The sequence below is a fragment of the Oncorhynchus masou genome, chromosome 19, assembly GCF_036934945.1.
Source record: "Oncorhynchus masou masou isolate Uvic2021 chromosome 19, UVic_Omas_1.1, whole genome shotgun sequence".
Lineage (NCBI taxonomy): Eukaryota > Metazoa > Chordata > Actinopteri > Salmoniformes > Salmonidae > Oncorhynchus > Oncorhynchus masou.
This window is the reverse complement of record NC_088230.1, coordinates 33,799,230-33,813,230: the sequence shown is the minus strand read 5'-3', so window position 1 is coordinate 33,813,230 and position 14,001 is coordinate 33,799,230. Positions and strand designations below refer to the sequence as shown.

General features: G+C 42.4%; 1 protein-coding gene across 10 annotated transcripts in view; it reads left to right on the top strand.

The window, feature by feature from the left end:
- Positions 1 to 14,001, top strand: part of LOC135506208 (MAP/microtubule affinity-regulating kinase 3-like) — a 114,476-nt gene that overhangs the window by 38,899 nt on the left and 61,576 nt on the right. For 9 of the 10 annotated variants that reach the window (XM_064925716.1, XM_064925717.1, XM_064925715.1 and 6 more), the window contains exon 4: positions 13,560 to 13,608. In XM_064925716.1, coding sequence (XP_064781788.1) covers positions 13,560 to 13,608 — 49 coding nt within the window. Of the gene's footprint in view, positions 1 to 12,950; positions 13,021 to 13,559; positions 13,609 to 14,001 lie in introns of those variants that run through there. The other variant, XM_064925720.1, reaches the window with a different exon arrangement.

The following is a 14,001-nucleotide window of genomic DNA, read 5'->3' as shown; positions in this document are numbered from 1 at the left end:
ACAAGCATATGGTCTCACAAGGGGTCTGAGGATCTCATCTCGGTACCTAATGGCAGTCAGGCTACCTCTGGCGAGCACATGGAGGGCTGTGCGCCTCCCGAAGAAATGCCACCCCACACCATGACTGATCCACCGCCAAACCGGTCATGCTGGAGGATGTTGCAGGCAACAGAACGTTCTCCACGACGTCTCCAGACTCTGTCACGTCTGTCACATGTGCTCAGTGTGAACCTGCTTTCATCTGTGAAGAGCACAGGGCGCCAGTGGCGAATTTGCCAATCTTGGTGTTCTCTGGCAAATGCCAAACGTCCTGCACGGTGTTGGGCTGTAAGCCCAACCCCCACCTGTGGAAGTCGGGCCCTCATACCACCCTCATGGAGTCTGTTTCTGACCATTTGAGCAGACACATGCACATTTGTGGCCTGCTGGAGGTCATTTTGCAGGGCTCTGGCAGTGCTCCTCCTGCTCCTCCTTGCACAAATGCGGAGGCAATGGTCCTGCTGCTGGGTTGTTGCCCTCCTACGGCCTCCTCCAGGTCTCTTGATGTACTGGCCTGTCTCCTGGTAGCGCCTCCATGCTCTGGACACTATGCTGACAGACACAGCAAACCTTCTTGCCACAGCTCGCATTGATGTGCCATCCTGGATGAGCTGCACTACCTGAGCCACTTGTGTGGGTTGTAGACTCTGTCTCATGCTACCACTAGAGTGAAAGCACCGCCAGCATTCAAAAGTGACCAAAACATCAGCCAGGAAGCATAGGAATTGAGAAGTGGTCTGTGGTCACTACCTGCAGAACCACTCCTTTATTGGGGGTGTCTTGCTAATTGCCTATAATTTCCACCTGTTGTCTATTCCATTTGCACAACAGCATGTGAAATGTATTGTCAATCAGTGTTGCTTCCTAAGTGGACAGTTTGATTTCACAGAAGTGTGATTGACTTGGAGTTACATTGTGTTGTTTAAGTGTTCCCTTTATTTTTTTTAGCAGTGTTTATATATATACAGTGCCTTGCGAAAGTATTCGGCCCCCTTGAAATTTGCGACCTTTTGCCACATTTCAGGCTTCAAACATAAAGATATAAAACTGTATTTTTTTGTGAAGAATCAACAACAAGTGGGACACAATCATGAAGTGGAACGACATTTATTGGATATTTCAAACTTTTTTAACAAATCAAAAACGGAAAAATTGGGCGTGCAAAATTATTCAGCCCCTTTACTTTCAGTGCAGCAAACTCTCTCCAGAAGTTCAGTGAGGATCTCTGAATGATGCAATGTTGCCCTAAATGACTAATGATGATAAATACAATCCACCTGTGTGTAATCAAGTCTCCGTATAAATGCACCTGCACTGTGATAGTCTCAGAGGTCCGTTAAAAGCGCAGAGAGCATCATGAAGAACAAGAAACACACCAGGCAGGTCCGAGATACTGTTGTGAAGAAGTTTAAAGCCGGATTTGGATACAAAAAGATTTCCCAAGCTTTAAGCATCCCAAGGAGCACTGTGCAAGCGATAATATTGAAATGGAAGGAGTATCAGACCACTGCAAATCTACCAAGACCTGGCCCTCCCTCTAAACTTTCAGCTCATACAAGGAGAAGACTGATCAGAGATGCAGCCAAGAGGCACATGATCACTCTGGATAAACTGCAGATATCTAAAGCTGAGGTGGGAGACTCTTTCCATAGGACAACAATCAGTTGTATATTGCACAAATCTGGCCTTTATGGAAGAGTGGCAAGAAGAAAGCCATTTCTTAAAGATATCCATAAAGTGTCGTTTAAAGTTTGCCACAAGCCACCTGGGAGACACCAAACATATGGAAGAAGGTGCTCTGGTCAGATGAAACCAAAATTGAACTTTTTGGCAACAATGCAAAACGTTATGTTTGACGTAAAAGCAACACAGCTCATCAGCCTGACCACACCATCCCCACTGTCAAACATGGTGGTGGCAGCGTCATGGTTTGGGCCTGCTTTTCTTCAGCAGGGACAGGGAAGATGGTTAAAATTGATGGAGCCAAATACAGGACCATTCTGGAAGAGAACCTGATGGAGTCTGCAAAAGACCTGAGACTGGGACGGAAATTTGTCTTCCAACAAGACAATGATCCAAAACATAAAGCAAAATCTATAATGGAATGGTTCCAAAATTAACATATCCAGGTGTTAGAATGGCCAAGTCAAAGTCCAGACCTGAATCCAATCGAGAATCTGTGAAAGAACTGAAAACTGCTGTTCACAAATGCTCTCCATCCAACCTCACTGAGCTCGAGCTGTTTTGCAAGGAGGAATGGGAAAAAATTTGTCTCTCGATGTGCAAAACTGATAGATACATACCCCAAGCGACTTACAGCTGTAATCGCAGCAAAAGGTGGCGCTACAAAGTATTAACTTAAGGGGGCTGAATAATTTTGCACGCCCAATTTTTCAGTTTTTGATTTGTTAAAAAAGTTTGAAATATCCAATAAATGTTGTTCCACTTCATGATTGTGTCCCACTTGTTGTTGATTCTTCACAAAAAAAATACAGTTTTATATCTTTGTTTGAAGCCTGAAATGTGGCAAAAGGTCGCAAAGTTCAAGGGGTCGAATACTTTCGCAAGGCACTGTATATATCATTCACACACACTACACTTCAAAAGTTTGTGGTCACTTAGAAATGTCCTTGTTTTTGAAAGAAAAGCAACTTTTATGTCCATTTAAAAAAATAACATCATATTGATCAGAAATACAGTGTAGACATTGTTAATGTTGTAAATGACTATTGTAGTTGAAAACGGCAGATTTAAAAAAATTTAATATCTACATCGGCAGACAGAGGACCGACCATTATCAGCAACCATCACTCCTGTGTTCCAATGGCACGTTGTGTTAGCTAATCCAAATTTATCATTTTAAAAGGCTAATTGATCATTATAAAACCTGTTTGCAATTATTTTGCACAGCTGAAAACTATTGTGCTGATTAAAGAAACAATAAAGCTGGCATTCTTTAGACAAGTTGAGTATCTGGAGCATCAGCATTTGTGGGTTCGATTACAGGCTCAAAATGGCTAGAAACAAAGGACTGTCTCCTGAAACTCGTCAGTCTATTCTTGTTCTGAGAAATGAAGGATATTCCATGTGAGGAATTTCCAAGAAACTGAAGATCTCGTACAACGCTGTGTACTTCTCCCTCCACAGAACAGCGCAAACTGGCCCTAACCAGAATAGAACGAGTGTTAGGCCCCAGTGCACAACTGAGCAAAAGGACAAGTACATTAGTGTCTAGTTTGAGAAAGATGCCTCACGTCCTTAACTGGCAGCTTCATTAAATAGTACCTGAAAAACACCAGTCTCAACGTCTACAGTGAAGAGGCGAATCCGGGATGCTGGTCTTCTAGGCAGAGTTGCAAAGAAAAAGCAATATCTCAGACTGGCCAATAAAAAGAAAAGATTAAGATGGGCAAAAGAACACAGAACTCCAAGAGCATTCCGGAGTTGCCTCTTCACTGTTGACGTTGAGCCTGGTGTTTTGCAGGTATTATTTAATGAAGCTGACAAACTTTTGACTTTTCACAACGTCCTGGAGTGGCCTAGCCAGTCTCCAGACCTGAACCCAATAGAAAATCTTTGGAGGGAGCTGAAAGTCTGTATTGCCCGGGACAGCCCCGAAACCTGATCTCTGTAATTGCAAACAAAGGTTTCTGTACCATATATTAAGTTACGCTTTTCTGATGTATCAAATACTTATGTCATGCAATAAAATGCTAATTAATTACTTAAAAATCAAACAATGTGATTTTCTGGATTTTTGTTTTAGATTCTGTATCTCACAATTGAAGTGAACCTATGATAAAAATTACAGACCTCTACATGCTTTGTAAGTAGGGAAAACCTGCAAAATCAGCAGTGTATCAAATACTTGTTCTCCCCACTGTATATACAACATTTGAATGTAGGCCTTTTTTAAATGGTTTTGAGTTATTTTATTTTCAATGGCGGCCTTCATCTAATACCTTCAGTTACATGGTTATTCAATTGCCGCCACTGCCCTTGACACGATGAGTGAAAGCAATATGGTTGATGCCTAGCAACTACTAGAGCTAGCTTACTCTTTGTTTCTTTAAGATAAAGGACATGCAATAGAGAGGGAGCCACTGCTTTTGAGATCCCTCTCCTGTATATGTGGCAGGTACAGTCTGTCACCCAGTCAGTCAATCAGTGACACAGTCAGTCTGTCACACTGTCAGTCAGTCAATCAGTGACACAGTCAGTCTGTCACACTGTCAGGCAGTCAGTCAGTGACACAGTCAGTCTGTCACACTGTCAGGCAGTCAGTCTGCCAGCATCGTGCACTATCCCACAGTCTTATAGGTAGGTGATCAACCATCTTATCCAAAACAAGATATATAGTTGTCAAAAAAGGCTGTGACTCATTCAGTCAGTCAGTTCTTCTTTCAGTCCAGTAGGTCTTCAGAGCATCTCCACAACAGTCTCTACACTTGTCGCACTCTATAGACAGGTTGTTTTCTTCTCTCTTTTTCCCTCTTTCTCTCTCCCTTTTCCCCCCTCTTTCTCTGCCTCTTTTATTCTTTCTTTCTCTCTTACCATCTCTCCCTCCTCTCCCCTTTTTTCTCCCTTTCTCTCGCTCTCTCGCTCTCTCTCCTCTCCCTTTCTCTCTCTCTCTCCCTTTCTTTACCTCTCTCTCACTAACACCAACCGATTTAGAGCCCAGTGTCCCTCAAGCCTTTGAGGGGGGTTGGATAAGACACCGTTGATAAGGAGATACAGTGCCTTGCGAAAGTATTCGGCCCCCTTGAACTTTGCGACCTTTTGCCACATTTCAGGCTTCAAACATAAAGATATAAAACTGTATTTTTTTGTGAAGAATCAACAACAAGTGGGACACAATCATGAAGTGGAACGACATTTATTGGATATTTCAAACTTTTTTAACAAATCAAAAACTGAAAAATTGGGCGTGAAATTATTCAGCCCCCTTAAGTTAATACTTTGTAGTGCCACCTTTTGCTGCGATTACAGCTGTAAGTCGCTTGGGGTATGTCTCTATCAGTTTTGCACATTCCAGAATGGTCTTGTATTTGGCTCCATCCATCTTCCCATCAATCTTAACCATCTTCCCTGTCCCTGCTGAAGAAAAGCAGGCCCAAACCATGATGCTGCCACCACCATGTTTGACAGTGGGTATGGTGTGTTCATGGTGATGAGCTGTGTTGCTTTTACGCCAAACATAACGTTTTGCATTGTTGCCAAAAAGTTCAATTTTGGTTTCATCTGACCAGAGCACCTTCTTCCACATGTTTGGTGTGTCTCCCAGGTGGCTTGTGGCAAACTGTAAACGACACTTTTATGGATATCTTTAAGAAATGGCTTTCTTCTTGCCACACTTCCATAAAGGCCAGATTTGTGCAATATACGACTGATTGTTGTCCTATGGACAGAGTCTCCCACCACAGCTGTAGATCTCTGCAGTTCATCCAGAGTGATCATGGGCCTCTTGGCTGCATCTCTGATCAGTCTTCTCCTTGTATGAGCTGAAAGTTTAGAGGGACGGCCAGGTCTTGGTAGATTTGCAGTGGTCTGATACTCCTTCCATTTCAATATTATCGCTTGCACAGTGCTCCTTGGGATGTTTAAAGCTTGGGAAATCTTTTTGTATCCAAATCCGGCTTTAAACTTCTTCACAACAGTATCTCGGACCTGCCTGGTGTGTTCCTTGTTCTTCATGATGCTCTCTGCGCTTTTAACGGACCTCTGAGACTATCACAGTGCAGGTGCATTTATACGGAGACTTGATTACACACAGGTGGATTGTATTTATCATCATTAGTCATTTAGGTCAACATTGGATCATTCAGAGATCCTCACTGAACTTCTGGAGAGAGTTTGCTGCACTGAAAGTAAAGGGGCTGAATAATTTTGCACGCCCAATTTTTCAGTTTTTGATTTGTTAAAAAAGTTTGAAATATCCAATAAATGTTGTTCCACTTCATGATTGTGTCCCACTTGTTGTTGATTCTTCACAAAAAAATACAGTTTTATATCTTTGTTTGAAGCCTGAAATGTGGCAAAAGGTCGCAAAGTTCAAGGGGGCCGAATACTTTCGCAAGGCACTGTACATGTTACCTCTTCATGTTCAAAGCCTTTGGCCGGGGGAGCTGGCAGCTAAATTAAACCTTTTACGCCCCATCATTCCCTGGACTACTGTACCTGGTCTGAGCACAGTGTACAGTACTCTATGTTTAGAATGACCCTCCCAGGGACAAATGTATTCTCATTTGTGTTTTAAAACCATGTCTTTATCACATGTTGCTGAAGTTCTGAGTTCCTACTGTACCAGGAAGTACGTTCTGGTGGAATACAGTTCTTATACACCACCATCTCTTACTCACTAAGGTGTGTTTCAATGCTCCAGGGCCACGTGCATATATTTTCACCTTAGATGTGGCCGTATGGAATAATAATGATCACTGGTAAATCGAAGCTATAAAAGACAATGGGCACCATGAAAGGGGCGCAATGTTCGTACTGTGAAACGCCTAAGACAGCGTTACAGGGAGACATGATGGACAGCTGATCGTCCCCGCAGTGGCAGACCATGTGTAACAACACCTGCACTGGATCGGTACATTGGAACATCACACCTGTGGGACAGGTACAGGATGGTAACAACTTCCAGAGTTACACCAGGAACGCATTATCCCTCCATCAGTGCTCAGATTGTCCGCAATAGGCTGAGAGAGTCTGGACTGAAGGCTTGTAGGCCTGTTGTATGGCAGGTCCTCACCAGACATCACCTGCAACAACGTCGCCTATGGGCACAAACCCACCGTTGCTGGACCAGACAGGACTGGCAAGAAGTGCTCTTCACTGACGAGACGTGATTTTGTCTCACCAGGGGTGATGGTCAGATTCGCATTTATTGTTGAAGGAATGAGCATTACACCGAGGCCTGTATTCTGGAGCAGGATCGATTTGGAGGTGGAGGGTCCGTCATGGTCTGGAGCGGTGTGTGACAGCATCATCGGACTGAGCTTGTTGTCATTGCAGGCAATCTCAACGCTGTGCGTTACAGAGAAGATATCCTCCTCCCTCATGTGGTACCCTTCCTGCAGGCTCATCCTGACATGACCCTCCAGCATGACAATGCCACCAGCCATACAGGAATGTCAATGTTCTGCCATGGCCAGCAAAGAGCCCAAATCTCAATCCCATTGAGCACGTCTGGGACCTGTTGGGGTGAGGGTGAGGGCTAGGGCCATTTCCCCCCCAGAAGTGTCCGGGATGTTGCAGGTGCCTTGGTGGAAGAGGGAGGTAACATCTCACAGCAAGAACTGGCAAATCTGGTGCAGTCCATGAGGAGGAGATGCACTGCAGTACATAATGCAGCTGGTGGCCACACCAGATACTGACTTTTGCTTTTGACCCCCCCCCCTTTGTTCAGGGACATTATTCCATTTCTGTTAGTCACATGTCTGTGGAACTTGTTCAGTTAATGTCTCAGTTGTTGAATCTTATGTTCATACAAATATTTACACAGTTTGCTGAAAACTTTTTTTTCTGAGTTTAGAGAGAGGTGGTTGGATTTAGAGAGAGGTGGTTGGATTTAGAGAGAGGTGGTTGGATTTAGAGAGAGGTGGTTGGATTTAGAGAGAGGTGGTTGGATTTAGAGAGAGGTGGTTGGATTTAGAGAGAGGTGGTTGGATTTAGAGAGAGGTGATTGGATTTAGAGAGAGGTGGTTAGATTTAGAGAGAGGTGGTTGGATATAGAGAGAGTGTCACATGTAGAGGTAGACAAAGACTGCAGAGATCAGAGAAACTGAGGGTGGAAGAGGAAGCAGTCATTGATCAGGTGAGTCAGTTTGTGCATTTTGTAAGCAGCTAACAACACCAGGGTTGTGTGTTGACTGTGTTCAAAGCCCATACTTACTGTGGGTCCTCTCAAGTCATGTTAGGCCTTACAAGGTAATGTACAGTAAAGCAATTTTAAGTTTAGAATTCAATTGAGTTCAAATAACATGGAATGTACTCCCATGTGAAATGCACAAATAGACTGAGTGGTTTCTCTCTGTACTTGTTCTTCAGTCCTTTCCCAGGTTCATTAGGCTAATGGATCGTTTAAAGCTGGTGTCTACTGACGTAGAAATGGACAGACTGAAGGAGAGGGCGAGGGAGAGAGGCAGATACAGGGCCTTCAGACCACTTTTCTTTTTCACATTTTGTTGTGTTACAATTGTGGGATTTAAAATGGATTTCAAAGTGGAAGAAACATTTTAACATCTGTAAAAAAAAATGTTTTAATGAAAAATAAAACACTGTCTTGATTAGATAAATATTCAACCCCTGAGTCAATACATGTTAGCTCTAAGAGCTTTGCACACCTGGACTGTACAATATTTTCACATTTATAATTGTTTTAATTCTTCAAGGTCGGCCAAGTTGGTTGTTAATCAATACTTGACAGCCATTTTCAATTCTTGCCTTAGATTTTCAAGTAGATTTCAATATTGTAACTAGGCCACTCAGGAACATTCAATGTCGTCTTGGTAAGCAACTGCAGTGTATATTTGGCCTGCTGAAAGGTGAATTTGTCTCCCAGTGTCTATTGGAACGCAGACTGAACCTAAGTCTTCCTCTAGGATTTTGCCTGTGCTTGGCTCTATTCAATTTACGTTTTATCATATACTCCCTAGTCCTTGCCGAAGACAAGCATACCCATAACATGAGGCAGCCACCACCATGCTTGAAAATATGAAGAGTGGGACTCAGTGATGTGTTGTTGGATTTGTCCCCAAACATGAGGCTTTGTTATCAGAACATGAAGTTCATTTCTTTGCCATATTTCTTGCAGTATTACTGAAGTGCCTTGTTGTAAACATGATGCATGTTTTGGAATATTTTTATTCTGTACAGGCATCCTTCTATTGTGGAGTAACTATAATGTTGTTGATCCATCCATGTTTTTTCTCCTATCACAGCCATTAAACTCTTGTTTTAAAGTCACCATTGGCCTCATGGTGAAATCCCTGAGTGGTTTCCTTCCTCTCCGGCAACTGAGTAAACACTAGAACCCCCATAGGCCAATGGCCATTGACATTTGATTTAGTCAATTAAAATAATCTGCCAAAAATAAGCTGTGTTCTGCTCCTTCCCCTCCTTCCCTGTACTGATGAGTTTGCATTATGCCTATTTATCAGCAGTAAATAATTTTACCGTATGACTTGTGGGTTGATACTATTCTCTTTATGTTTTACTTTGTAAAAATAAGCTGGACTGTTTTATTTGCTTTAACTCTATTAGTAATTACATTTATTGTAAAGGAAACCCAAACATGCTACATGTTGCAGTAGGCCTTTAGAACAATGTGAAAGATATCCTTGACTCCAAGTTGATGAGCGGGAAACAAACAATGCCAGTCAGCCTGCACAGCCAGCCCATCAAAACTACACCTAAACTATACCCAAACTAATTTCACACATAAGAGTTAGCCTATAGACAATATTATATTGACAATAATCTGATGAGTGACTATTAGACCAATCAGTTGTCACATTGTACATGAAGAGGTGGGCGCATGTTGTCATTGACATGCAGGGAAAGGCGCATCCCTGTCAAATCCTCCTTCAGAGTCACATGCAGGTAAACCATTTTTATTTCTATATAGTATCAGAAAGTATCAGTTTCTATGACATTTACCTTTGCCAAATAAATTCAATAGGTGCAGCTCTATTTCCAAATGTCACTTTTTTTCCTAGAATATCAATGCGGTCGCTGCATTCAGCACATGACCAGTCGCGTGGCAGCATTGATCTGGTTACTAGGCAAAAACTACTAACATAATACAATTTAAATTAAAATATGCTATTCTGTTGTCAATGGATGAATGGATGAATGATATAAATCAGATAGAAACGGATAATGGTGCTTGTGACTTCAATGAACTGAATGATGAGGATAATGAGAAAGGTTAAGAGGATGATTGAATTTAGAACAATAGTGTAATTTTACCTTAATTTTACTAGGCAAGTCTGTTAAGAACAAATTCTTATTTTCAATGACGGCCTAGGAACAGTGGGTTAACTGCCTGTTCAGGGGCAGAACAACAGATTTTGTACCTTGTCAGCTCGGGGATTTGAACTTGCAACCTTTCGGTTACTAGTCCAATTCTCTAACCACTAGGCTACCCTGCCGCCCGTAATGATGATTTGTGGCGGTCGACTTTTATTATGAAAGGCTAGAAATGGTATATAATTTCCCCCGGGAGAATCAAATCAGACCGAGTACAACATACATGTGTAGTTCACAATGTCAAGCCCAACCAAACTAATGGATGCACTGACAGCATTGCAAATGCTGCAGAATTTAGATGATGGAGGATCGTATATTGAGCTTGAAATCGACGTTGCTGATGAAGAGTCTTAATTGGATTTTGATGTTGACTTCGAGCCTCTGCCTCCAATGCCCGAGCCTCACCGCAGAAAAACCAGAACCGAGCCAATTGAGACAGTGATCCCAACTGCCACGGTGAGACGAGTCTGGGAGGGATGGCACGGTTTGGGTAGAAAAGAGTGATGAGTTTGTGACATGCAGAAGTTGCAGCACATCAGAGATTGTACTGTTGCTCATGCGCACAGAAAAGGCAACAGTACTTGAGACATGTCTATGGATGAACTCAAAGCATTTATTGCACTCTTGTACAGTGGGGAGAACAAATATTTGATGGGGAGAACAAATATATGATCGACTGCTGATTTTGCAGGTTTTCCTACTTATAAAGCATGTAGAGGTCTGTATTTTTTATCATAGGTACACTTCAACCGTGAAAGACGGAATCTAAAACAAAAATCCAGAATATCACATTGTTTGATTTTTAAGTAATCAGCTGCTAAGAGACCATGCCAAGCAACGGCTGCTGAGAGACCATGCCACGCAACGGCTGCTGAGAGACCATGCCACGCAACGGCTGCTGAGAGACCATGCCACGCAACGGCTGCTGAGAGACCATGCCACGAGAGACCATGCCACGCAACGGCTGGCTGCTGAGAGACCATGCCACGCAACGGCTGCTGAGAGACCATGCCACGCAACGGCTGCTGAGAGACCATGCCACGCAACGGCTGCTGAGAGACCATGCCACGCAACGGCTGCTGAGAGACCATGCCACGCAACGGCTGCTGAGAGACCATGCCACCATGCAACGGCTGCTGAGAGACCATGCCAACGGCTTCTGAGAGACCATGCCACGCAACGGCTGCTGAGAGACCATGCCACGCAACGGCTGCTGAGAGACCATGCCAAACGGCTGCTGAGAGACCATGCCACGCAACGGCTGCTGAGAGACCATGCCACGCAACGGAGAGACTGCTGAGAGACCATGCCACGCAACGGCTGCTGAGAGACCATGCCACGCAACGGCTGCTGAGAGACCATGCCACACCTGTGTCAGGTTCACACAAAACAAAGCCCATGAAAACTGTGCAGTACAACAGATCCTTGTTTTTGGGGCTTGCTCACACAAAGCCCCGCAGCTGAGATTGATTCATGCGTAAAGACACAGGTACAAGGGCACAATACAGTGTCTGATATAAAAACAGTCATTTGTTGGTTTTATCTTGTCATTAACATTTTTCCACAAACATTTATTTGTTTAATCCTTTACAATTGTTCATGCACTGGTACTTTTGTTTAGGAATATGACACATTTCACCTGTGACCTTGTTGCTTATATTATTAATATTATTATTATGTTTTTCCTTTCTACTTTGTCAGAAGAAGCTGTAACTGGACTTTATTCATTAATATAACTCAAATACAGTATGCTGATGTTTTTATTGTAACGGAAACTAAAATACGCTATAGGCCTATGTTTATTCTATGAATTTGTAGAATTATACAAAACATATCCTTGACTCTATCTAAACAATTGATATATTTCCACAAATATTTATTCATGCAATTTATCCTTTATAATAGTTTCTGCACTATTTATCAAGAGTTGGTGCTTATGTTTGTACACCTTGTGGGTTGATATGTATCTGATGCATCTGCTGAAGGGGATTCCCGGCAACGTTTTCTAGCGGGCACTTATAGGCTGAAAGGCCAGGCTGTGTTAGTGTTAAGAAGGACGCCGTATCTTTGTAGTGTCTGGGTGTATTGATTGCATGGTGTATTTATCAATAGCTGCCTTTCTCTGTGAGGCATTGGAAAACCTCCCTGGTCTTTGTGGTTGAATCTGTGTTTGAAGTTCACTGCTCAACTGAGGGACCTGAGATGAGGTAGTCATTAAAAATTATGTTAAACACTATTATTGCACAAAGAGTGAGTCCTTGCAACTTATGTGACTTGTTAAGCAAATATACTACTCCTGAATTTATTTAGGCTTGCCATAACAAAATGGTTGACTACTAATTCACTCAAGACATTTCAGCTTTTCAGTGTTTTATTAATTTGTACAAAAAAATCGAAAACTTTTCTCCACTTTGACATTATGGGGTATTGTGATGTCATTATGGGGTATTGTGATGTCATTATGAGGTATTGTGTGTAGGTCAGTGACACGCAAAATCTCAATTTAATACATTTTAAGTTCAGGTTGTAACACAACATTTGGAAAACGTCAAGGAGTGTAAATACTCTCTGAAGGCCCTGTAGATGGATGGATGGAGGGAGGAAGGAACAGGGAAGGACTACCCAGGGCACCCCCCATGGGCCAATCACATAAAAGTGGCCAGAGACAGGAGTGAGCGACTGTCCTGCTCCTTCATGAAGGAGGGAAAGTGGGAGGGAGGAAATGAAAATAGGGAGAGGGAAAGAAATGCAGAGGAAGTGTTTAGCAAACATCCCAGAAAGTCATAGTCTGGGAGAGTTGGGAGGCTCTCTCTCGTTCATGTCGAAGTAACTTGTGTGTGTGATTTGTTTTCGCGGCGGTATAAAGGCTTAGAGAGACTTGAAGTAACAATAGGAAAAGTAATATGTGTTTGTGTTGTGAGACTATGTGTGGAAACCTGTTTTAAAGTACGTACTTTAGTTTTACTGTCCAGTATTGGCCTGTATACGGCCCCTCTCTCAACCACAGAATGTAACCAGCTTTGTATCTGTTCTTCAACTGACAGTTGTAGCTGCTTCGCGTGATGTATTATTGTCTCTACCTTCTTGTCCTTTGTGCTGTCTGTGCCAAACAATGTTTGTACCATGTTCTGTGCTGCTACCATGTTGTACTGCTGCCATGTTGTGTTGCTACCATGCTGTATTTTCTTGTGTTGTTGCTGCCATGCTATGTTGTTGTCTTAAGTCTCTCTTTATGTAGTGTTGTGGTGTCTCTCTTGTCGTGATGTGTTGTCCTATATTTTTATTTAGTTTTATTTTTAATCCCAGCCCCCGTCCCCGCAGGAGGCCTTTTGGTAGGCCTTCATTGTAAATAAGAATTTGTTCTTAACTGACTTAAATGAAGGTCAATAAAAAATAATAATAACAATACAAAAATCAAAATGTCTGGATGAGAGAGAATGATTGACTTCTTCTAAACGTCCTTTCTTTTCTCTGTCTGTCTTCAGCTCTTCAGGGAAGTCCGAATAATGAAGATTCTAAACCATCCAAACATTGGTAAGTGAGTCACTGACATACTGACTTACATCTTGTTGGGGAAAAGTTAGGGCTGCACAATATGATTTTTGTACCATATATTGCGATTTTTACTTGAGATTTATAGATCAAAACAGTTGGGTAAACTGTTGGAATTTTATGGTTGGAATACAGTGGGCACTTGGAATGCAGTTTTGTTTGGCATGACAACGAATGAAAAAGTAAAGAAAGAGATTGTTGTGACAGAGTAAGAACCAAAGTGTTGGTCAGTGTTTCCCTTGGGACCCCAATTGGCTTTAAATGGATGGGTACTGGCAGGGGTGCAACTTTGGTTTTAGAAGTGGGGGGGACATAATAAAAAAAAATGTATTGTTATTTTTTATCATGTGGGATTAAAACTCCAAACAGCCTGTC